At 45.9% G+C, this 24,561-nt stretch overlaps 1 protein-coding gene across 1 annotated transcript in view; it reads right to left on the bottom strand.

Annotated features, from left to right (window-relative positions):
* The window catches only part of LOC138637973 (zinc finger protein 91-like), a 207,656-nt gene that overhangs the window by 112,032 nt on the left and 71,063 nt on the right, over nt 1-24,561 (bottom strand). Inside the window, exon 4 of the mRNA XM_069726895.1 lies at nt 11,597-11,770. Within this exon, the coding sequence (XP_069582996.1) occupies nt 11,597-11,770 (174 nt within the window). The remainder of the gene's footprint in view (nt 1-11,596; nt 11,771-24,561) is intronic.

The raw sequence follows: 24,561 nt of genomic DNA, 5'->3' as shown, positions 1-24,561 counted from the left end.
ACGCAAAGGGACGGCTTCCGGGTAACGAGTGGCATAGTCCACGATGACGAGGATATGTTGGTGCCCACGTGCGGATCGGGGAAGGGGCCCAACCAAATCCATCCCAATTCTCTCAAAAGGGACCCCGATGATAGGAAGGGGTACCAAAGGGCTACGGAACTGAGATTTAGGGGCCGCGATTTGGCACTCTGGACAGGACTTACAATAGTTACGCACATCACAATGTATTCCAGGCCACACAAAACAATGCAATATCCTTTCTGTGGTTTTCTGTACCCCCAGATGTCCCCCCATTATATGTCCGTGGGCCAAATCCAGTACCTTCCGCCGATAAGGCTTGGGTACCACTAACCGTTGCACTGTGTCTTCCCCTTTTTTTTCTACCTGGTAGAGCAAATCATTTTCAAGAACCATATACGGGTACGCTAGCCTAGTGTCAGGTTCTACGGGTACCCCATCTATCATTTTTACATTTTTCCTAGCCGGAGTCAGGGTAGGATCTTTCATTTGCTCGCTGTGGAAGTCATCCACCTGGACTCCCAAATCTGGCAGGCAGGGTGCCGGATGGCTGTCTGCCTCCGCCTCTCGCTGAGGTTCCTCAGTTTCCTCTGTTTCCCCCGCCATGACGGAGAAGGGGTACTGAAGGTTAGATTCATTAACCTCCCCAGCAACATCTTCCTGTGGGGTCTCCTCTAGGGACTCGGGACCTCCAGATGGCATGGGAGAAGATTCACGGGTACAGCTACCGTGAAGGAGTAACTGATTCTCCCACAACTGCCAGAAATAGGGAAAATCCCTGCCCAGGATTACATCATGTAACAATGCGGGAACGAGTCCCACTTTGTGCTGCACTGACCCATAGGGAGTAGAAATCCATATGACCGCTGTTAAGTACGAGCGGGTGTCACCATGCACACACGTCACAGAAAACTTGTCAGACGGACCAGACGGAAGTGCCACCAGACTAGCTTTCACCAGAGTCACCACACTTCCAGAGTCTAGTAATGCCACAACATTTTTCCCATCAACAGATAATTCACACAGGTGTTTCACTGTATCATTTTGACCCGCATTCACACTCACTAGCTGTGTAACCAAAGACATGCGTTTTCTAGAGTCTATAACGTCGCACTGCATGGGTTCAGCGGTAACAGGACAGTTCGCAGAAACATGACCCTTCTCATGGCAGCGGAAACACCTAACAGGTCCCCTACTGAGACCACCGTCCAATACTCTTGGTCTCGGAGTGCGAGCAGTCCCGGACTCCTCCCCCACAGTTTTAAGCGATTTTCCTTCACCCGTGGTCCCTGGAACAGTCTTACCGGTTCCACGAGGAGGAGGCACAGTCCGGGGTTTGGCGGTGTCGTCGGGAAGTCCTTCTGCCACGGAATAACGCTCGACCAACTCCACAAGTTGATCCGCTGTCGTGGGATTTCCTTGGCTTACCCACCTTTTCAGCGCTGGGGGTAGTACTCTCAGGTACTTGTCCAGGACAACCCGCTGGATTATTTCGGGTATTGTCAGTACCTCGGGTTGCAGCCATTTCTTTGTCAAGTAGATCAGGTCGAACATCTGAGACCGCGCTGGTTTATCTTGCTGGTATGTCCACTGATGTACCCTCTGTGCACGGACAGCCGTCGTCACACCCAGCCGGGCCAGGATCTCAGCTTTCAGCTTCTCAAAGTCCTGAGCGACCTCCGGGTCCAAATCATGGTAAGCTTTTTGGGCCTCGCCGGAGAGAAACGGGGCAATCAAATCGGCCCATCGTGCCTTCGGCCACTTCTCTCTCAATGCCGTCCGCTCAAAAGTTGTCAGATATGCCTCGACGTCATCTTCTGCAGTCAGCTTTTGCCAGTATCGACTCACATGGATCCTTCTGGACTCTGCTTCCGGGTCAGCGTCAGGCATGCTCACCAGGCGCTGCGCCACCTGTTGGAGAAGTTGGCGGTCTGCAACCGTCATGTCCAGTAACTCCTTCAGCTGTGCGGCCATCAAGCGATTAGCTTCGTGCTGTGCGGCAGTGGCCTGCTACTGTACGGCAGTGGACTGTACTAAGGCTTTCACCACGTCTTCCATGCTGTCGCCTGTGCCACGGTATGCCCGCATTCTCCACCACAATGTGACAAAACACTCCGGGATCGCCTTTGCTGGGGTCAAAGGACACGTGGTTTGTGCATTGAATCTGAGGCGTACAGCAGGTTTCTGAGCAGGCTGACCTCAGGTCAGATTTATTAACGTGAAAGCAACATGAACAAAACAAAACATAAAAATAAACCCTAGCCTGTCCGGCACTAACTAAACAAATACGTTGCTATCTCAACAACTGGGGGGGCTTCTCCCACCCAGCTAACATCACACAGATCTTGAGCAGAGCTCTTCACTCACGTTTGTCTCACACAGGCAGGCAATCTGTGTGCCCCAGGCAGACACTGGAAACACCCAGCTGGTCATCTTTTATTCCTGCAATCATTAACCCATTAGCACCCTGAAGATACTGAGTGGCCTAATTCACATAGGACAAACACCTGGGTGAGATATACCTGCCTCCATCTACCACACCAGCATGAGTCTTACAATATATATATAGTACTTTTTTCACATTTTGCAGCATAACTGAGTACTTTTACAATCATTTTTTTACGCATTTTCTGTGGATTCCTATTTTATGATAATTGTCCCTTATATATTCATATATTTTGTATTAGCTGTTTCTTACACGTACCTTGCCTCCTCTTTTTGCTTCCTGTTTTATTATTGCTATTTTGCTGTATATTTTGTTTTGTATACTTTTTCCTCCAGTTACAGGCACACTTCAGCTGTTGCCATTCTTTGCCCAGTATATATATATATATTTATTTATAATAAAAGCATTTTATTATATTTCACTTGTTTGTTATTATATTGTTTTGGTCTTTATCAGTAATTACTTTATTTTATTTATTTTTCTATATACTAGTTTATTTCCATACTTAGGGATTTTTCTTTTGTTCCAAATCACCGAATGGTCTGCCATTCATCTTCTAAGTAGCGGTCTTTTATACATATTGTATATATATTTTTTCACTGGGACATTAACACAAAATTTTGTGGTGATATTTATTATTTATTACTTCATATATTTTTTTATTTTCTATTTATTTATTTTTGTCCTTTTGATCTCATATTTTGTGTCCGCTGCTTTCTTTCCACTGTTGTCTTCCATGAATATCCAGCCCTTTTTGACTTCCCAAACTCATCATTGCTCTCTTTTTTTTTGCAGAATATGCCAAACTGTTGATTTGGCAGCTCCTAACATTTTTGCTCTCTCTTTCTCTTTGGAATTCTCCTTTTTTCAACCTACGGTAATAATAGTCTGTTTCTCTTCCATTGAGAGCTACTTTGACCCAGGGCTGTGGAGTCGGTAAGCCACAGTTGCGACTCCGACTCCTGGATTTTATCAGGTTCCGACTCTGCCTCCTTCATAAATGGCCAATTTGTAACAATAAATTTACTGTTGTAAAATATTACCATCGTGCTTATTCAGCTTCTCACCATCATATAAGTAATCAGACCACTTAGAGCAAAAAATATATTATTAGAATCCAATTAGAATACAGCAAATAACTTTTAAAAACTTTTCTAAACTCTTGTAAGTAAATATGCAATAAACACTGTTATGCAGTTAATAAGAAGAAATCTATAAATTTGTCCTCAGAAAAAGTATTGCCTCTGTCAGATCCTCCTTCATGGATGCCCTCAAATCTGATCTAATTATTTTGAGAGCAGAGAACGACCTCTCTACACTAACTTGGGTTGGTGGCAAAGCAGTAACCACTCGGGCAACATCTCTGACAATGTCAGGATACAGAGGAATCGCTTGTTGCACTGTTATTTTTGATGAGCGGTCAAATTTCTCAATTTCTTTTAGTGCACATGAAAAATTCTGCTAAAATGTACTGGCTGTGTTCTTTGATGGGGATGACTCTTCTATGAGGGAACGATTTGCACGGTCCTTGTGATCCAAATATTTTTCGAAATTAAATTCTTCATCAGTTGATGAGGGTGAAGATGTGGCAGGACGACCAAATTCTTCTTGTTCCTCCTGACTGTTCTGCAACCCTTTCATCTTTACTGCTATTTCAAACAGAGCTTCTTTTCCTTTAGTTAGCTGTTGATCATCTAGAAGAATCCGATGATGTAGCAATGCTACTTGCAATTAAACCTCCTCTTTGGGACAGGCGAAAAATCAGGTTCTTCCGCTCCTTTAAGAAAATACCTGGAGTTAAGTCCTCTGCTTGTCATTTTTTAGTCACGGTAAATGGGTGCTCTAGCAATTTTTCCAGCTCAGTCACCTGATTCCACTGACTTTCATTTAGCGTCAGTTGAGTGTTATCCATGTCTACAAGAAAGGTTTTCAGTTCAACCAAGCACTGAATCATTAAGTAAGTACTGCCCCATTGTGTGGCTTGATCAATAATTGCCCCTTTTCCAGCACGTCTCTTCAAAATTTGGTCAACTTTAGGATTTTGGCAACAGTAGCCAATTTTGTCACCTTGCCAATCAGGGCCGCAGCATGTCCTTCTTGCAGACTGTCTCTTATAGCCAGCTGTAGCGTATGCACAACACAGCGCATGTGATGAATGAAAGAACGTATGGACACAGTTCCAACAAGATCATCTAAACTATCATGCTGCTGTTCATCTGAAGCAGCTTCAGTTTGCTCCTCAGTTACAATACTTTGTTCCTCTATTTCAAACATTTCTGTGTCTGTGGACCCAGAATGTTTTTCTAGCTGCTGGTCACCATCATTACTCTCATTCATTAGCTTAATAGTACTTATCATATTTGAAGCATTGTCAGTTACGACAGAAAGAACTTGCTCTTTTTTAAGTTCATAGTCTTGCAGAACCTTTTCCACCAAGACCTGGAGAAACTCACTGGTGTGATGAGCTTTGGTGTCTTTTACTGCCAATGTCTTGGTAACTATTTCATTTTTGTCACAAACAAATCGGACATTGATGGCAAAATAGTTCACTCTGTGACGTGTGCAGGCATCCATTTTAAGAAACAAAGTTTTTTTAAGTTCTTCCTTTTGTTTAAAAGCTTCTTCGATTACTAAGTTTCTAATACTCTCTCTCTCCAGAGAAACATCAAGCTTGCGGGCCATTTCCCCATTCAGACACATAAAAGCTGGTCGTTAAAATAATGAAATTTTGCATTAAAGAGGTCTGGATACACATGATGAGAGCATTATACTGCCTCTGTACAAATCCCTAGTTAGACCGCACATGGAGTACTGTGTCCAGTTTTGGGCACCGGTGCTCAGGAAGGATATAATGGAACTAGAGAGAGTACAAAGGAGGGCAACAAAATTAATAAAGGGGATGGGAGAACTACAATACCCAGATAGATTAGCGAAATTAGGATTATTTAGTCTAGAAAAAAGACGACTGAGGGGCGATCTAATAACCATGTATAAGTATATAAGGGGACAATACAAATATCTCGCTGAGAATCTGTTTATACCAAGGAAGGTGACGGGCACAAGGGGGCATTCTTTGCGTCTGGAGGAGAGAAGGTTTTTCCACCAACATAGAAGAGGATTCTTTACTGTTAGGGCAGTGAGAATCTGGAATTGCTTGCCTGAGGAGGTGGTGATGGCGAACTCAGTCGAGGGGTTCAAGAGAGGCCTGGATGTCTTCCTGGAGCAGAACAATATTGTATCATACAATTATTAGGTTCTGTAGAAGGAGGTAGATCTGGGGATTTATTATGATGGAATATAGGCTGAACTGGATGGACAAATGTCTTTTTTCGGCCTTACTAACTATGTTACTATGTTACTATGAAATAGGCACACTATCCTTTACAACAAGCTCTATGATCTGTTTTTTAAATGTATCTACTGTCATTGTCACAGTAACTTTGTCACTGACAAAATATCTTGCAACTGATGGCTGCAAAGTTCTCTGCTTCTTTGTTTGGCTGGAAGAGCTGGGCACTTGTTGATTGGTTTGGATGCAGTCTTTCTCATCCACTGCTTTCAGTACTTCTGGATGAAAGCGCTGTAAATGTCTCTTTAGATTAGAAGCTCTGGTAGGAGCATTTTTTATCTTTGCCTGAATATGCACTGATCTTGGCTTCACAGCATTTGTTTTCGTCTGGATCATGTGTCATACACTGACAGACATAATGTTTTGTATCTTGAGTGATGGTGAAATGTTCAAATACAGCTGATTTAATGTGACGCATCTTTGACATTCTCAGGTTTTTAATTCTGCATTCACTATCCAAATGACAATTGTTTTTCCTAAAAACAATTGTACAAAATTATTGCCAGGTCGTACAACTGATATAGTGGTCAGTAATACTGTTATTCCTCATGTCCTCACAGTTAACTGATGCAAAGTTTGTTGAAAGGATAATACTTCTTACAGTCTTCCTCTTCTGAATAGCAGCTGCGAGATGCTTGGAAGACACACACCTAGTAAACATCTAGTCTAGAGGAGGAGCTTTACTACTAAGATTTTGCAACACATTTTCACTTTCAGTTTCATACATTGTAAGTAGGGGGTTGGGGCAGTATGAGGTTAACCAAGTATAAGATTAGATAAGGGCAGTGGAGAACAGTGACACACAAGAAGAAATGTCTCTATCTCCAGCAGAACTGCTTATCACGGTTGTTCATAGTTTGATAGAACATATATATTTGAGTAACATTTATAAAATTCATATGAAAGTTCAATTATGAAACATTAATACATTTTTTGTTTTAAAGCTGGAGTCGGAGTCAGTACATTTCTACCGACTCCACCAACCAAAACTAACTTCGACTCCGACTCCACGACTCTGACTCCACAGCCCTGCTTTGACTGCATGTAGTGGGCTCACAGCAACCACTTCCAAATGCAAATACCATACCTGGAATCAGCTCTTATTTACCTGATTAACTGATGATTAACTAACAGGGAAAAAGCCTATGCAGCCCATGAAAAAGATTTTGAGATTACTGTCCAATTACTTTTGGTCCCTTGAAAAAGAGAGAACTACATATTAAAGAGCTGTAATACCTGAACCCTTCCTGCAATTAGGATGTGAAGCCCTTCAAGATAAAGCTGAGAATCTTGATTATGTTTTGGTAAACACCTAAAATGCCAAAACTTGTGTAACTGCCCAAATAATTCTGTACCTAACTGTATACCAATATCACCCAGAATCCTCAGTGTATTACTGTATGATCTCCCAGCAGTCTCCTTTCCTCTCATCACCCAGAATCCTTCAGTGTATACTGCATAATTTCCCAGCAGCCTCCTCTCATCACCCAGAATCCTCCAGTGTATACTGCATAATCTCCCAGCAGTCTCCTCTCATCACCCAGAATCCTCCAGTGTATTCTGTATAATCTCCCAGCAGCCTCTTCTCATCACCCAGAATCCTACAGTGTATACTGTATAATCTCCCAGCAGTCTCCTCTCATCACCCAGAATCCTCCAGTGTATACTGTATAATCTCCCAGCAGTCTCCTCTCATCACCCAGAATCCTCCAGTGTATACTGTATAATCTCCCAGCAGTCTCCTCATCACCCAGAATCCTCCAGTGTATACTGTATAATCTCCCAGCAGTCTCCTCTCATCACCCAGAATCCTCCAGTGTATACTGTATAATCTCCCAGCAGTCTCCTCTCATCACCCAGAATCCTCCAGTGTATACTGTATAATCTCCCAGGAGTCTCCTCATCACCCAGAATCCTCCAGTGTACACTGTATAATCTCCCAGCAGTCTCCTCTCATCACCCAGAATCCTCCAGTGTACACTGTACAATCTCCCAGCAGTCTCCTCTCATCACCCAGAATCCTCCAGTGTACACTGTATAATCTCCCAGCAGTCTCCTCTCATCACCCAGAATCCTCCAGTGTATACTGTATAATCTCCCAGCAGTCTCCACTCATCACCCAGAATCCTCCAGTGTATACTGTATAATCTCCCAGCAGTCTCCTCTCATCACCCAGAATCCTACAGTGTATACTGTATAATCTCCCAGCAGTCTCCTCTCATCACCCAGAATCCTCCAGTGTACACTGTATAATCTCCCAGCAGTCTCCTCTCATCACCCAGAATCCTCCAGTGTATACTGTATAATCTCCCAGCAATCTCCTCTCATCACCCAGAATCCTCCAGTGTATACTGTATAATCTCCCAGCAGTCTCCTCTCATCACCCAGAATCCTCCAGTGTATACTGTATAATCTCCCAGCAGTCTCCTCTCATCACCCAGAATCCTCCAGTGTACACTGTATAATCTCCCAGCAGTCTCCTCTCATCACCCAGAATCCTCCAGTGCATACTGTATAATCTCCCAGCAGTCTCCTCCCATCACCCAGAATCCTCCAGTGTATCTATATATATAATTGTCTAAGGGTTTTTCCGTCTGTCTGTCTGTCTGTCTTTCTGTCTGTCTGTCCTGGAAATCCCGCGTCTCTGATTGGTCGAGGCCGCCAGGCCTCGACCAATCAGCGACCGACACAGCATGGCGACGATGATGTCATAAAGGTTGCCTCGACCAATCGGCGACGGGCACAGTCTGCCGCGAATTCGCCTCGACCAATCAGCGACGGGCACAGTATCGACGTAGATGTCATAATGGTTGCCATGGCGACGATGATGTCATAAAGGTTGCCTCGACCAATCAGCGACGGGCACAGTCTGCCGCGAATTCTGGAATCATAATTGTCCATATACTACGGGGACATGCATATTCTAGAATACCCGATGCGTTAGAATCGGGCCACAATCTAGTACTGTATAATCTCCCAGCAGTCTCCTCTCATCACCCAGAATCCTCCAGTGTATACTGTATAATCTCCCAGCAGTCTCCTCTCATCACCCAGAATCCTCCAGTGTACACTGTATAATCTCCCAGCAGTCTCCTCCCATCACCCAGAATCCTCCAGTGTATACTGTATAATCTCCCAGCAGTCTCCTCTCATCACCCAGAATCCTCCAGTGTATCTATATATATAATTGTCTAAGGGTTTTTCCGTCTGTCTGTCTGTCCTGGAAATCCCGGCTCTCTGATTGGTCGAGGCCGCCAGTCTGATTGACACTTCTATATTGATCAGTCCTCCTGACACTTCAATATTGATCAGTCCTCCTGACACTTCTATATTGATCAGTCCTCCTGACACTTCTATATTGATCAGTCCTCCTGACACTTCTATATTGATCAGTCCTCCTGACACTTCTATATTGATCAGTCCTCCTGACACTTCTATATTGATCAGTCCTCCTGACACTTCTATATTGATCAGTCCTCCTGACACTTCTATATTGATCAGTCCTCCTGACACCTCTATATTGATCAGTCCTCCTGACACTTCTATATTGATCAGTCCTCCTGACATTCTATATTGATCAGTCCTCCTGACACTTCTATATTGATCAGTCCTCCTGACACTTCTATATTGATCAGTCCTCCTGACACTTCAATATTGATCAGTCCTCCTGACAGGCCTGGCGGCCTCGACCAATCAGCAACGGGCACAGCGACGATGATGTCATAAAGGACGTAGACATCCCGCGACCAATCAGAGACCGGCACAGCATCGACGTAGAAATCCCGCGTCTCTGATTGGTCGAGGCCGCCAGGCCTCGACCAATCAGCAATGGGCACATCGACGATGATGTCATAAAGGACGTAGACATCCCGCGTCTCTGATTGGTCAAGGCCGCCAGGCCTCGACCAATCAGCAACGGGCACAGCGACGATGCTGATTGGTCGAGGCCGCCGGGCCTCGACCAATCAGCAATGGGCACAGCGACGATGATGTCATAAAGGACGTAGACATCTCACGTTTCTGATTCAGCGACGGGCACAGTATCAACGTAGATGTCATAATGGTTGCCATGGCGACGATGACGTCATAAAGGTCGCCTCGATCAATCAGCGACGTGCACAGTCTGCCGCGAATTCTGGAATCATCATGGTCCATATACTACGGGGACATGCATATTCTAGAATACCCGATGCATTAGAATCGGGCCACAATCTAGTACTGTATAATTTCCCAGCAGTCTCCTCTCATCACCCAGAATCCTCCAGTGTATACTGTATAATCTCCCAGCAGTCTCCTCTCATCACCCAGAATCCTCCAGTGTATACTGTATAATCTCCCAGCAGTCTCCTCTCCTCTCATCACCCAGAATCCTCCAGTGTACACTGTATAATCTCCCAGCAGTCTCCTCTCATCACCCAGAGTCCTCCAGTGTATACTGTATAATCTCCCAGCAGTCTCCTCTCATCACCCAGAATCCTACAGTGTACACTGTATAATCTCCCAGCAGTCTCCTCTCCTCTCATCACCCAGAATCCTCCAGTGTACACTGTATAATCTCCCAGCAGTCTCCTCTCATCACCCAGAGTCCTCCAGTGTATCTATATATATAATTGTCTAAGGGTTTTTCTGTCTGTCTGTCCTGGAAATCCTGCGTCTCTGATTGGTCGAGGCCTGGCGGCCTCGACCAATCAGCAACGGGCACAGCGACGATGATGTCATAAAGGACGTAGAAATCCCACGTTTCTGATTCAGCGACGGGCACAGAAAGATGTCATAATGGTTGCCATGGCGACGATGATGTCATAAAGGTTGCCTCGACCAATCAGCGACGGGCACAGTCTGCCGCGAATTCTGGAATCATCATTGTCCATATACTACGGGGACATGCATATTCTAGAATACCCGATGCGTTAGAATAGGCCTGGCGGCCTCGACCAATCAGCGACCGCACAGCGACGATGATGTCAAAGGACGTAGATATCCCGCGTCTCTGTTTGGTCGAGGCCGCCAGACCTCGACCAATCAGCAACGGGCACAGCGACGATGATGTCATAAAGGACGTAGACATCCCTGGCGGCCTCGACCAATCAGCAACGGGCACAGTATCGACGTAGATGTCATAATGGTTGCCATGGCGACGATGATGTCATAAAGGTTGCCTCAACCAATCAGCGACGGGCACAGTCTGCCGCGAATTCTAGAATCATCATTGTCCATATACTACGAGGACATGCATATTCTAGAATACCCGATGCGTTAGAATCGGGCCACAATCTGGTATTGTATAATCTCCCAGCAGTCTCCTCTCATCACCCAGAATCCTTTAGTGTATACTATATAATCTCCCAGCAGTCTCCTCTCATCACCCAGAATCCTCCAGTGTATACTGTATAATCTCCCAGCAGTCTCCTCTCTGCTCATCACCCATAATCCTCCAGTGTATACTGTATAATCTCCCAGCAGTCTCCTCTCATCACCCAGAATCCTCCAGTGTACACTGTATAATCTCCCCGCAGTCTCCTCATCACCCAGAATCCTCCACTGTATACTGTATAATCTCCCAGCAGTCTCCTCTCATCACCCAGAATCCTCCAGTGTACACTGCATTATCTCCCAGCAGTCTCCTCTCATCACTCAGAATCCTCCACTGTATACTGTATAATCTCCCAGCAGTCTCCTCTCATCACCCAGAATCCTCCAGTGTATACTGTATAATCACCCAGCAGTCTCCTCTCATCACCCAGAATCCTCCAGTGTAAACTGTATAATTTCCCAGCAGTCACCTCTCCAGTCAGCAGCTCTGTGATCTCGTTGGTGAGATCTAGGACCTTCTTCTCAGACATCGGGGAGTGTGGGGCTTCTGTGATGGGGCTCTCACTCCTGCTCCTTCTTCTGGATACATGGAGATGGATGATGGGAGTCACACAGTCACCTAATGTCTTCTCTATGGTGTAATCCTATATAAGGAGAGATGCTGATGAATATTACACATAAGGAAACATAAGAACATGATATATTATGTGTGGTCTCTGCAGCTGCCCGTCCATCTCAGCAGGAGAGCTCATGTGGCACTGACTACCTGGATTACTCCCTGCTGTTTGGGAGGTCCGAGGACCCTGGTAGTTGGAGATCGAGAGTCAACACAAAGCTGCTGCAGTGGTTGGTGGTGGTGCTGTCCGGGCCGCTCTGTCAGCAGTGTGCTGGATACAGCCGTGAGGGGTGAAGATAGAAAGATACAGGAGACACTGATACAGGAGACTCTTCTATGGAATCCATCTTGGATATAGAAGCCGAGGAAGAACGGGAACAAAACCTGGTAACTTCTCAGAGAATAACGGGAAACCCTCTGAAAGATATTTAATTCCCTATACTAACAATGGGTGTTGCTTCCCCATAAAGTCTTCTCCAGGTTCATCACTGGGGGTCGATCAATCAGATCTATTAACAATAGTAAAGAGCATGAAGGGGGTTGATGCTGGTGAGGAATCTCTTCACTTTAAGACCAAGTTTCTTCTCTGCTAAAGGAATTTAGTTTTCTGTAGGCCGACAAAGTGATTGATTTGTAAGATCAATGTACACGGCTGAACATTAGATGTACAGATCTTCTTGAGGGCCCGGAAGGTCAGGACTATATGATATTTATATCAGGACTGTATGGGAGGAACACATTATCCTTGTCAATAAGAATTACATGAAGAGGTTAGGAGGAGACATTACTTTGTTACCGATGCTGGAGTTGGATTCTCCTGGTTGAGGATGCCAGATCCAGGAGAGGGATTGCTGGAGGGTTCTGTTCATTTTAGGCTGAATTTAGGGGCATCAAACACGTAGTTTGGGATATCAAAAGGCAGGACAGGCTCCATGTTATCTTGGACCCCGGGCAAAAGAGTCTCAGTGGCCCCTTTAAACACACACCATGATTCATGATGCACTAGAAAGAAATATAGAGTACAATCTGTGGTGTACGCTCATTTAAAGATTTTTTTGTATTTTCATGAGTGTGCAAGAGTGTGAGAGTGTGCAAAGCAGTCAAAGCAAAAGGTGGCTACTTTGAAGAACCTAGAATATAAGACATAATTTCAGTTGTTTCACACTTTTTTGTTAAATATATAATTAATAATAATAATAATAATAATTTTTATTTATATAGCGCCAACATATTCCGCAGCACTTTACAATTAGCGGGGACATGTACAGACAGTAAATTCGGTACAAATTAAGACAATTTAAACAGTGACATTAGGGGTGAGGTCCCTGCTCTCAAGCTTACAATCTACAAGGAAATGGGGGGACACAATAGGTGAAAAGTGCTCGTTATTACAGGTCTGGCAATTATAATAAATAGGGATTTTCATATAAAGCTGCATGATCCGTGTCATGATCTGTACTTTTTTCCCTGTCCTGTATTTTGTATAATATGTCATGATGCGACTTCTCTTTTGTTGTATTTACTGTACATTTTGCAATGTCATGGGGTGTATGTAACTAACCTGTCTCCTTCCCCCAATACTTGCAGCCCTGAGCTATAATGTAATTAAGCTTTGTCCACACCACTAGGGAAGGAATAGCCATTCTTCCTCACAGCAGGTGGCTAGTCAAATGCACATAAGCTAGGTGGCTACACAGGCTGAAAGGTGGCAGATGAGGTTTAACAATGATAAATGTAAGGTTATACACATGGGAAGAAGGAATCAATATCACCATTACACACTGAATGGGAAACCACTGGGTAAATCTGACAGGGAGAAGGACTTGGGGATCCTAGTTAATGATAAACTTACCTGGAGCAGCCAGTGCCAGGCAGCAGCTGCCAAGGCAAACAGGATCATGGGGTGCATTAAAAGAGGTCTGGATACACATGATGAGAGCATTATACTGCCTCTGTACAAATCCCTAGTTAGACCGCACATGGAGTACTGTGTCCAGTTTTGGGCACCGGTGCTCAGGAAGGATATAATGGAACTAGAGAGAGTACAAAGGAGGGCAACAAAATTAATAAAGGGGATGGGAGAACTACAATACCCAGATAGATTAGCGAAATTAGGATTATTTAGTCTAGAAAAAAGACGACTGAGGGGCGATCTAATAACCATGTATAAGTATATAAGGGGACAATACAAATATCTCGCTGAGGATCTGTTTATACCAAGGAAGGTGACGGGCACAAGGGGGCTTTCTTTGCGTCTGGAGGAGAGAAGGTTTTTCCACCAACATAGAAGAGGATTCTTTACTGTTAGGGCAGTGAGAATCTGGAATTGCTTGCCTGAGGAGGTGGTGATGGCGAACTCAGTCGAGGGGTTCAAGAGAGGCCTGGATGTCTTCCTGGAGCAGAACAATATTGTATCATACAATTAGGTTCTGTAGAAGGACGTAGATCTGGGGATTTATTATGATGGAATATAGGCTGAACTGGATGGACAAATGTCTTTTTTCGGCCTTACTAACTATGTTACTATGTTACTATGTTACATAATGAATAGACTAAGTGGAGCCAACCAGTCTAGAATCTTCTGCTGGACCCAACCATTGAATAGAAGGTGTGACCCCTAACCCCCCTTCATGGGCGGATCCCAGGAGCTCAGACAATCCATTCTTATTTTGAGATCAGATGTGAGTTGATCCTTGAAGGAGAAGGAGTGGGGATTCTTAGCTGAGGCAAGACCCCACATCCAGCTGTGACTGCGGAAGCGAACGGGGCGAGACTTGAGCTGAGGACATATCTCGTCGTTCGTGAGATTGTTTTGGGATCCCTTGGACTAATTGTGGACTATTGCTTTGTTACCTGGCACAAGGATTATCGGGAGGTGCCCCCGAACCTGTTCCATTGGACTAATTGTGGACTCTGTAGATCTACCTGCATGTGTTGTTCCAGCGTTCTTGATAATAAATCTGTTGAATCATCCCTCGGCCTGCTGTCCCTTCTTGCTCTGCCGTACACCCCGTCACAAACTGGTGGCAAGCAGTGGGATCAGAGCAGAAGGAATGGAGGACAATGGCCCAACATCGGGAACCAACACCGCAGAGTACAAGAACTGGACTTTGGGGAGCCTACAATCAAAGGCCCGTGAAGTAGGAGTCCGTTTTAAGGGACTCTCCAAGGAGCAGCTTATTGAGGCTTTGGAAGGAGTTCGCCTGCAAGATGACGCTGAGGATGGACCCTCACAGCAAATGGAGGAAAGACTGCAGCCGGAGGTAAATACCCAAAAAAGTCAGTGGGTTGTGTGGTACGAGGAGGAGTTGGCATTGCTGGGAGAATAGGCCACCATAGACGATAAGATGGAGGCCATTCACAGAGCCGAGAGGGAGAGGGAGGCCATTCACAGAGCCGAGGACAGAGCTCAGGAGATGGCATTGATGGAGAGGCAGATCGCTTTGGAAGCAGCTAGAAGCTCCAGACAGACTAACCCCAGCACCCACCATGAGGGAACTCCCCAGAGTGTCCCGCAAAGACTTCAAGCCCTTTAATGAGGCTGCAGGCGACATTGAGGGCTTCTTCCAGGACTTTGAGCATCAGTGTCGATTAATGGAAGTCCCGGAAAGGGAGCGAGTCCGACATCTGGTGGGGCTCTTAGAGGGTGGAGCTGCCGCAGCCTATAGAGCTATGGACCCTCGAGGGAACTGTGAGTATGCGGAGATTAAACGGACTATTCTAGAACATTATGCTGTTACCCCAGACACTTACAGGACTCGGTTCCGTACTTTAGCCTGTGATGAGGAAGTGTCTTTCAAGATGTATGCCCACAGACTCAAACAGATATGTCATCGCTGGCTGGAGGCAGAGGAGGCCTTAACCTGGGAGACCTTCCTCCAGGTTATCCTAAAAGAGCAGTTTTACTTCAAGTGCCCTGCTGAGATCCGGGAATGGGTGCGTGAGAGGAGACCAGCCACTGTGGAGGAAGCTGCAGCTCTAGCTGATGAGGCTCTCACCATCAAGCCTCAGTGGAGGGTGTTGTGAATTCTGTGGATGAGTTCACTTCTGTGGTCACAAGTGGTATTGCAGTCTCTGGGCTTCCTCCCTCAGGTGTTTTGGTGAGCTCGTTGGCTGCCTTGCTATTTAGCTCCACCTGAGTCTGTCTTCCTTGCTCCTTGTCAATGTTCCAGTGTTGGATCTGAGCTACTGCATCTTTCCTTGGGCCTGCTGCTCTGCTAGATAAGTGCTTCTAGTTTGTTTTCTGTTTTTTCTGTCCAGCTTGCTATTAACTTTTGCTGGAAGCTCTGAGAAGCAAAGGGGTGCACCGCCGTGCTGTTAGTTCGGCACGGTGGGTCTTTTTGCCCCTTTGCGTGGTTTTCATTTTAGGGTTTTTTGTAGACTGCATAGTTCTCTTTGCTATCCTCGCTCTGTCTAGAATATCGGGCCTCACTTTGCTGAATCTATTTCATTCCTACGTTTGTCTTTTCATCTTGCTAACAGTCATTATATGTGGGGGGCTGCCTATTCCTTTGGGGTATTTCTCTGAGGTAAGTCAGGCTTGTATTTCTATCTTCAGGCTAGTCAGCTCCTCAGGCAGTGCCGAGTTGCATAGGTAGTGTTAGGCGCAATCCACTGCTGCTTATAGTTGTGTGAGGATAGATTAGGTACTGCAGTCTACAGAGATTCCACGTCTCAGAGCTTGTCCTATTGTTTTTGGTTATTGCCAGATCTCTGTATGTGCGCTGATTACTGCACGCTGTGTTGCCTGATTGCCAGCCATAACAGTACAAGGAGCCCACACCAATGATTCCCAATAGAGGGAAAAAAGAAATCCTGACATCATTTTTTTTTCTTAGCTCTGTCTTCAGTCTTTTTTTTCCCCTAGACATTAGAGTGCTTCAGGACACAGCTGTGGACATGGATATTCAGGCTCTGTGCTCCTCAATGGATAATCTCGTTGTAAATGTACAAAAGATTCAAGATACTATTGATCAGAAATCGATGCTAGAACCAAGAATTCCGATTCCTGATTTGTTTTTTGGTGACAGAACTAAGTTCCTGAGCTTCAGAAATAATTGTAAGCTATTTTTGGCCTTGAAACCTCATTCTTCTGGTAATCCTATTCAACAGGTTTTGATTATTATTTCTTTTTTGCGCGGCGACCCACAGGACTGGGCGTTTTCTCTTGCGCCAGGAGACCCTGCATTGAGTAGTGTCGATGCGTTTTTCCTGGCGCTCGGATTGCTTTACGATGAGCCTAATTCAGTGGATCAGGCTGAGAAAAATCTGCTGGCTTTATGCCAGGGTCAGGATGATATAGAAGTATATTGTCAGAAATTTAGAAAGTGGTCAGTACTCACTCTGTGGAATGAATCTGCACTAGCGGCTTTGTTCAGAAAGGGTCTCTCTGAAGCTCTTAAGGATGTAATGGTGGGATTTCCTATGCCTGCTGGTTTGAATGAGTCCATGTCCTTGGCCATTCAGATCGGTCGTCGCTTGCGCGAGCGTAAATCTGTGCACCATCTGGCGGTATTGTCTGAGAGTAAACCTGAGCCTATGCAGTGCGACAGGACTATGACTAAAGTAGAACGGCAAGAACACAGACGTCTGAACAGACTGTGTTTCTATTGTGGTGATTCTACTCATGCTATTTCTAATTGTCCTAAACGCACTAGGCGGTTCGATAGCTCTGCCGTTATTGGTACTGTACAGTCCAAATTCCTTTTGTCCATTACCTTAATGTGCTCTTTGTCATCGTATTCTGTCATGGCGTTTGTGGATTCAGGCGCTGCCCTGAATCTGATGGATTTGGATTATGCTAAACGTTGTGGATTTTTCTTGGAGCCTTTGCGGTGTCCTATTCCGTTGAGAGGAATTGATGCTACACCTTTGGCCAAGAATAAGCCTCAGTACTGGGCCCAGCTGACCATGTGCATGGCTCCTGCACATCAGGAAGTTATTCGCTTTCTGGTACTGCATAATTTGCATGATGTGGTCGTGTTGGGGTTGCCATGGCTACAAACCCATAATCCAGTATTGGATTGGAACTCTATGTCGGTAACCAGCTGGGGTTGTCAGGGAGTACATGGTGATGTTCCATTTTTGTCTATCTCGTCATCCATTCCTTCTGACATCCCAGAGTTCTTGTCGGACTTTCAGGATTTGAAGAGTCCAAGTCTGATGCCCTACCTCCGCATAGGAATTGTGATTGTGCTATCGATTTGATTCCTGGTAGTAAATTCCCTAAGGGTCGTTTATTTAATTTGTCCGTACCTGAACACACCGCTATGCGCAGTTATGTGAAGGAGTCCCTGGAGAAGGGACATATTCGCCCATCGTCGTCACCATTGGGAGCAGGGTTCTTTTTTGTAGCCAAGAAGGATGGTTCGCTAAGACCGTGTATTGATTACCGCCTTCTTAATAAGATCACTGTTAAGTTTCAGTATCCCTTGCCATTGATTTCTGACTTGTTTGCTCGGATTAAGGGGGCTAGTTGGTTCACCAAGATAGATCTTCGTGGTGCGTATAATCTGGTGAGAATCAGGCAAGGAGATGAATGGAAAACGGCATTTAATACGCCCGAGGGTCATTTTGAGTATCTGGTGATGCCGTTTGGACTTGCCAATGCTCCATCTGTTTTTCAGTCTTTTATGCATGACATTTTCCGTGAGTATCTGGATAAATTCTTGATTGTTTACTTGGATGACATTTTGATCTTCTCTGATGATTGGGAGTCTCATGTGAAGCAAGTCAGAATGGTTTTCCAGGTACTGCGTGCTAATTCCTTGTTCGTGAAGGGATCAAAGTGTCTCTTCGGTGTGCAGAAAGTTTCATTTTTGGGGTTCATCTTTTCCCCTTCTACTATCGAGATGGATCCGGTTAAGGTTCAGGCCATCCAGGATTGGACTCAGCCGACATCTCTAAAAAGTCTGCAGAAATTCCTGGGCTTTGCTAATTTTTATCGTCGCTTCATCTGTAATTTTTCTAGCATTGCCAGACCATTGACCGATTTGACCAAGAAGGGTGCTGATTTGGTTAATTGGTCTTCTGCTGCCGTGGAAGCTTTTCAGGAGTTGAAGCGTCGTTTCTGCTGTGCCCCTGTGTTGTGTCAACCTGATGTTTCTCTTCCGTTCCAGGTCGAGGTTGATGCTTCTGAGATTGGTGCAGGGGCGGTTTTGTCACAGAGAGGTTCTGGTTGCTCAGTGTTCAAACCATGTGCTTTCTTTTCCAGGAAATTTTCTGCTGCTGAGCGTAATTATGATGTGGGCAACCGAGAGTTGCTGGCCATGAAGTGGGCATTCGAGGAGTGGCGTCATTGGCTTGAGGGTGCTAAGCATCGCGTGGTGGTTTTGACTGATCATAAGAACCTTACTTATCTTGAGTCTGCCAAGCGCTTGAATCCTAGACAGGCCCGTTGGTCGTTATTTTTTGCTCGTTTTGATTTTGTGGTTTCATACCTTCCGGGCTCTAAAAATGTGAAGGCGGATGCTCTGTCTAGGAGTTTTGTGCCCGACTCTCCGGGGTTATCAGAGCCGGCGAGTATCCTCAAGGAAGGAGTCATTGTGTCTGCCATCTCCCCTGATTTGCGGAGAGTGTTGCAGAAATTTCAGGCTAATAAACCTGATCGTTGTCCGGCCGAGAAACTGTTCGTCCCTGATAGGTGGACTAGTAAAGTTATCTCTGAACTTCATTGTTCGGTGCTGGCCGGTCATCCAGGAATCTTTGGTACCAGGGAGTTGGTTGCTAGATCCTTCTGGTGGCCATCTCTGTCACGGGATGTGCGTGCTTTTGTGCAGTCCTGTGGAATTTGTGCTAGGGCTAAGCCCTGCTGTTCACGTGCCAGTGGGTTGCTTTTGCCCTTGCCGGTCCCGAAGAGGCCTTGGACACATATTTCGATGGATTTCATTTCTGACCTTCCCGTTTCTCAAAAAATGTCGGTCATTTGGGTGGTCTGTGATCGCTTTTCTAAAATGGTCCATCTGGTGCCCTTGGTTAAATTGCCTTCCTCCTCTGATTTGGTGCCTTTGTTCTTCCAGCATGTGGTTCGTTTACATGGCATTCCTGAGAATATTGTTTCTGACAGAGGTTCCCAGTTTGTCTCGAGGTTCTGGCGAGCCTTTTGTGGTAGGATGGGCATTGACCTATCTTTCTCCTCGGCCTTCCATCCTCAGACTAATGGCCAGACCGAACGAACCAATCAGACCTTGGAAACATATCTGAGATGTTTTGTTTCCGCTGACCAGGATGATTGGGTGTCATTTTTGCCGTTGGCTGAGTTCGCCCTTAATAATCGGGCCAGCTCGGCTACCTTGGTCTCTCCATTTTTCTGCAATTCTGGGTTCCATCCTCGTTTCTCTTCAGGACAGGTTGAGTCTTCGGACTGTCCTGGTGTGGATTCTGTGGTGGACAGGTTGCAGCAGATCTGGACTCAGGTGGTGGACAATTTGACCTTGTCCCAGGAGAAGGCTCAGCTTTTCGCTAATCGCAGACGCCGTGTGGGACCCCGACTTCGTGTTGGGGATCTGGTTTGGTTGTCTTCTCGTCATATTCCTATGAAGGTTTCCTCTCCTAAATTTAAACCTCGTTTTATTGGTCCGTATAGGATTTCTGAGATTCTCAATCCGGTGTCTTTTCGTCTGACCCTCCCAGACTCCTTTTCCATACATAATGTATTCCATAGGTCGTTGTTGAGGAGATACGTGGCACCTATGGTTCCATCTGTGGAGCCTCCTGCCCCTGTTTTGGTGGAGGGGGAATTGGAGTATATTGTGGAGAAGATTTTGGATTCTCGTGTCTCTAGACGGAAACTCCAGTATCTGGTCAAATGGAAGGGTTATGCTCAGGAAGATAATTCCTGGGTTTTTGCCTCTGATGTCCATGCCCCAGATCTTGTTCGTGCCTTTCATGTGGCTCATCCTGGTCGGCCTGGGGGTTCTGGTGAGGGTTCGGTGACCCCTCCTCAAGGGGGGGGTACTGTTGTGAATTCTGTGGATGAGTTCACTTCTGTGGTCACAAGTGGTATTGCAGTCTCTGGGCTTCCTCCCTCAGGTGTTTTGGTGAGCTCGTTGGCTGCCTTGCTATTTAGCTCCACCTGAGTCTGTCTTCCTTGCTCCTTGTCAATGTTCCAGTGTTGGATCTGAGCTACTGCATCTTTCCTTGGGCCTGCTGCTCTGCTAGATAAGTGCTTCTAGTTTGTTTTCTGTTTTTTCTGTCCAGCTTGCTATTAACTTTTGCTGGAAGCTCTGAGAAGCAAAGGGGTGCACCGCCGTGCTGTTAGTTCGGCACGGTGGGTCTTTTTGCCCCTTTGCGTGGTTTTCGTTTTAGGGTTTTTTGTAGACTGCATAGTTCTCTTTGCTATCCTCGCTCTGTCTAGAATATCGGGCCTCACTTTGCTGAATCTATTTCATTCCTACGTTTGTCTTTTCATCTTGCTAACAGTCATTATATGTGGGGGGCTGCCTATTCCTTTGGGGTATTTCTCTGAGGTAAGTCAGGCTTGTATTTCTATCTTCAGGCTAGTCAGCTCCTCAGGCAGTGCCGAGTTGCATAGGTAGTTGTTAGGCGCAATCCACTGCTGCTTATAGTTGTGTGAGGATAGATTAGGTACTGCAGTCTACAGAGATTCCACGTCTCAGAGCTTGTCCTATTGTTTTTGGTTATTGCCAGATCTCTGTATGTGCGCTGATTACTGCACGCTGTGTTGCCTGATTGCCAGCCATAACAGGAGGGTTCTGTTGGAGGATGGAGAGAGGCCTACCAGCTCCACAACACCGGTGGCCCCCTGTTCTTCTGTCCCCATTGTTCCCCGTTCCTCTAAGCCACCACCTCATGCTGATACCCGTGTAAATGTGCCTCCAGTTGCTTCTACTGCGTTTTCTGGAATACGACGAGGAGAGGAAGTAGCAGAGCGCAAGTGTTATGGTTGAGGGCATCTGGGGCATCTGCAGGCCTCATGCCCAGCCAGCTCATGGAGAAGTCGTCCTCAAACCCCTACAGCACCTTCAGGTGGAAGCCGGCCTCCAGGTTCCCTTACCCCTCGCCCAAGAGGACGCCTTGGATGGAGTGAGACCCAGCAGAGATGCTATCGATGTGGACAGCCGGGGCATCTGCAAGCCTCCTGCCCAGCTGTTCAAATGAGGATTAATCCTGTACCCGGTCGTATTATTAATTATGTACACCCAAGTGCCATGGAGGACGACGTGTCACCACTACGTGAGGACTGGCCTAGTACCTCACCCACCCATGTTGCACCACTAGGAGTTTATGGTGTGCGACCTGCAGCTATGACGACTTCTGCTCATCGAGGTAAGCACTTGCAGGAGGTCGTGCTGGATGGACAGAGACTTATTGGATTTTGTGACTCAGGGGCTTTCCTCACACTGGCTGATCCCCGAGTGGTTCGGCCTGAGGCAATCCATTGAGGACCTGGGATTGTCATTGAACTGGCTGGTGGACAATGGAGGACTACTGTGGATCTGAACTTTGGTTTTGGGGTCAGGCGATGTGTGGTTGGGGTGATGGGTGGTCTGCCTGCAGATGTTCTCCTGGGCAATGATGTGGGAGAGCTACGATGCCAATTCGTGGCTGCATGAAGCCACATGTAAGTTACGCTCTGCCTGTGTGTACTTAACCAGCGACCTGTAGAGGTCCCTGGTACGTACACAAATTGGGAGGGGAAGGGATTGTCATGATCTGTACTTTTTTCCCTGTCCTGTATTTTGTATAATATGTCATGAGGTGATGCGACTTCTCTTTCGTTGTATTTACTGTACATTTTGCAATGTCATGGGGTGTATGTAACTAACCTGTCTCCTTCCCCCAATACTTGCAGCCCTGAGCTATAATGTAATTAAGCTTTGTCCACACCACTAGGGAAGGAATAGCCATTCTTCCTCACAGCAGGTGGCTAGTCAAATGCACATAATGAATAGACTAAGTGGAGCCAACCAGTCTAGAATCTTCTGCTGGACCCAACCATTGAATAGAAGGTGTGACCCCTAACCCCCCTTCATGGGCGGATCCCAGGAGCTCAGACAATCCATTCTTATTTTGAGATCAGATGTGAGTTGATCCTTGAAGGAGAAGGAGTGGGGATTCTTAGCTGAGGCAAGACCCCACATCCAGCTGTGACTGCGGAAGCGAACGGGGCGAGACTTGAGCTGAGGACATATCTCGTCGTTCGTGAGATTGTTTTGGGATCCCTTGGACTAATTGTGGACTATTGCTTTGTTACCTGGCACAAGGATTATCGGGAGGTGCCCCCGAACCTGTTCCATTGGACTAATTGTGGACTCTGTAGATCTACCTGCATGTGTTGTTCCAGCGTTCTTGATAATAAATCTGTTGAATCATCCCTCGGCCTGTTGTCCCTTCTTGCTCTGCCGTACACCCAGTCACAATCCGGTCATCAGCCCGTGTGTTTAAGTGCAATAGTCGAGTATCAAGTGCAGTTATAATGTGCATGGAGGGTGTGGAGACAGATGAATAGTAGGGTGCAGAGTCACATGCAGACAATATTTGGAAGGAGGGAACAGGACAAAGTTAGTTTACTGAGTAGTTGATGTGGTAGGCTTGTTTGAAGAGATGGGTTTTTAAAGCGCGCTTGAATAGGTCGGGGCTAGGTATCAGTCTGATCGTCTGGGGAAGTGCATTCCAGAGAGCTGGCGCAGCACGAGAGAAGGCTTGGAGATGGAGGTGCGAGGTTCGGATTACGGGGGATGTTAGTCTTAGGTCATTTGTAGAACGGAGGGCACGTGTAGGGCGATAGACGGAAATGAGAGAGGAGATATAAGGCGGTGCAGAACTGCGGAGAGCTTTGTGGGTGAGAGAGATGAGTTTATACTGGACCCTGTAGCGAATGGGTAGCCAGTGTAATGACTGGCACAAGATGGAGGCATCGGTGAAGCGGTTGGACAGAAATATGACCCTGGCTGCCGCATTCAAGATGGATTGGAGAGGAGAAAGTTTGGAAAGAGGGAGACCGATCAGAAGAGAGTTGCAGTAGTCCAGACGAGAATGAATAAGAGCATGTGTATTCCACATGTGTTAATTCATAGTTTTGATGCCTTCAGTGTGAATGTACTATTTTCATAGTCATGAAAATACAGAAAAATCTTTAAATGAGAAGGTGTGTCCAAACTGTTGGTCTCTACTGTATGTGGGCAGTGAACTATGTATAAGTTTATTGTGTGACCAGTAATAATTTAACATCTGTCCTGGAGGTTGCAGGTCGCACCCAGGTGTTAGGGTATGTGCACACGTCAGGATTTCTTGCAGAAATTTTCCTGACAAAAACCGGACATTTCTGCCAGAAATCCGCATGCGTTTTTTTCGCGTTTTTTGTGCGTTTTTTCCCAAATGCATAGAATTGCGGGAAAAACGCAGAAAATCCGCAAAAATGATGAACATGCTCATTTTTTTTACCGCGATGCGTTTTTTCCGTGGAAAAAAACGTATCCATGTGCACAAAACATGCAGAATGCATTCTAAATGATAGAATGCATAATGTATGCATTTTTAATGAGTTTTTATAGCGTTTTTAGCGCGACAAATAGTGAAAAACGCGAAAAAACCTGAAAGTGCGCACATGGCCTTAATATGTATTTTCGTGAGACAGCAGACTTTTGTCTCCAAATCTCACCAGGGCGTCGTGCTGGAAACTAAAGAAGAAAGGGAGCATTTGACACCTCCTAGCTCTCTGGAAGAGAGATGTCACTTAGGGTACCGTCACACAGTGGCATTTTGATCGCTACAACGGCACGATTTGTGACGTTCCGGCGATATCCTTACGATCTCGCTGTGTCTGACATGCTCCTGCGATCAGGGACCCCGCTGAGA

The sequence above is a fragment of the Ranitomeya imitator genome, chromosome 5 (genome assembly GCF_032444005.1).
Source record: "Ranitomeya imitator isolate aRanImi1 chromosome 5, aRanImi1.pri, whole genome shotgun sequence".
In the NCBI taxonomy this organism is placed as follows: Eukaryota; Metazoa; Chordata; class Amphibia; order Anura; family Dendrobatidae; genus Ranitomeya; species Ranitomeya imitator.
Note: the sequence above shows the minus strand (reverse complement) of the source record. Positions and strands in the feature narration are given on the sequence as shown.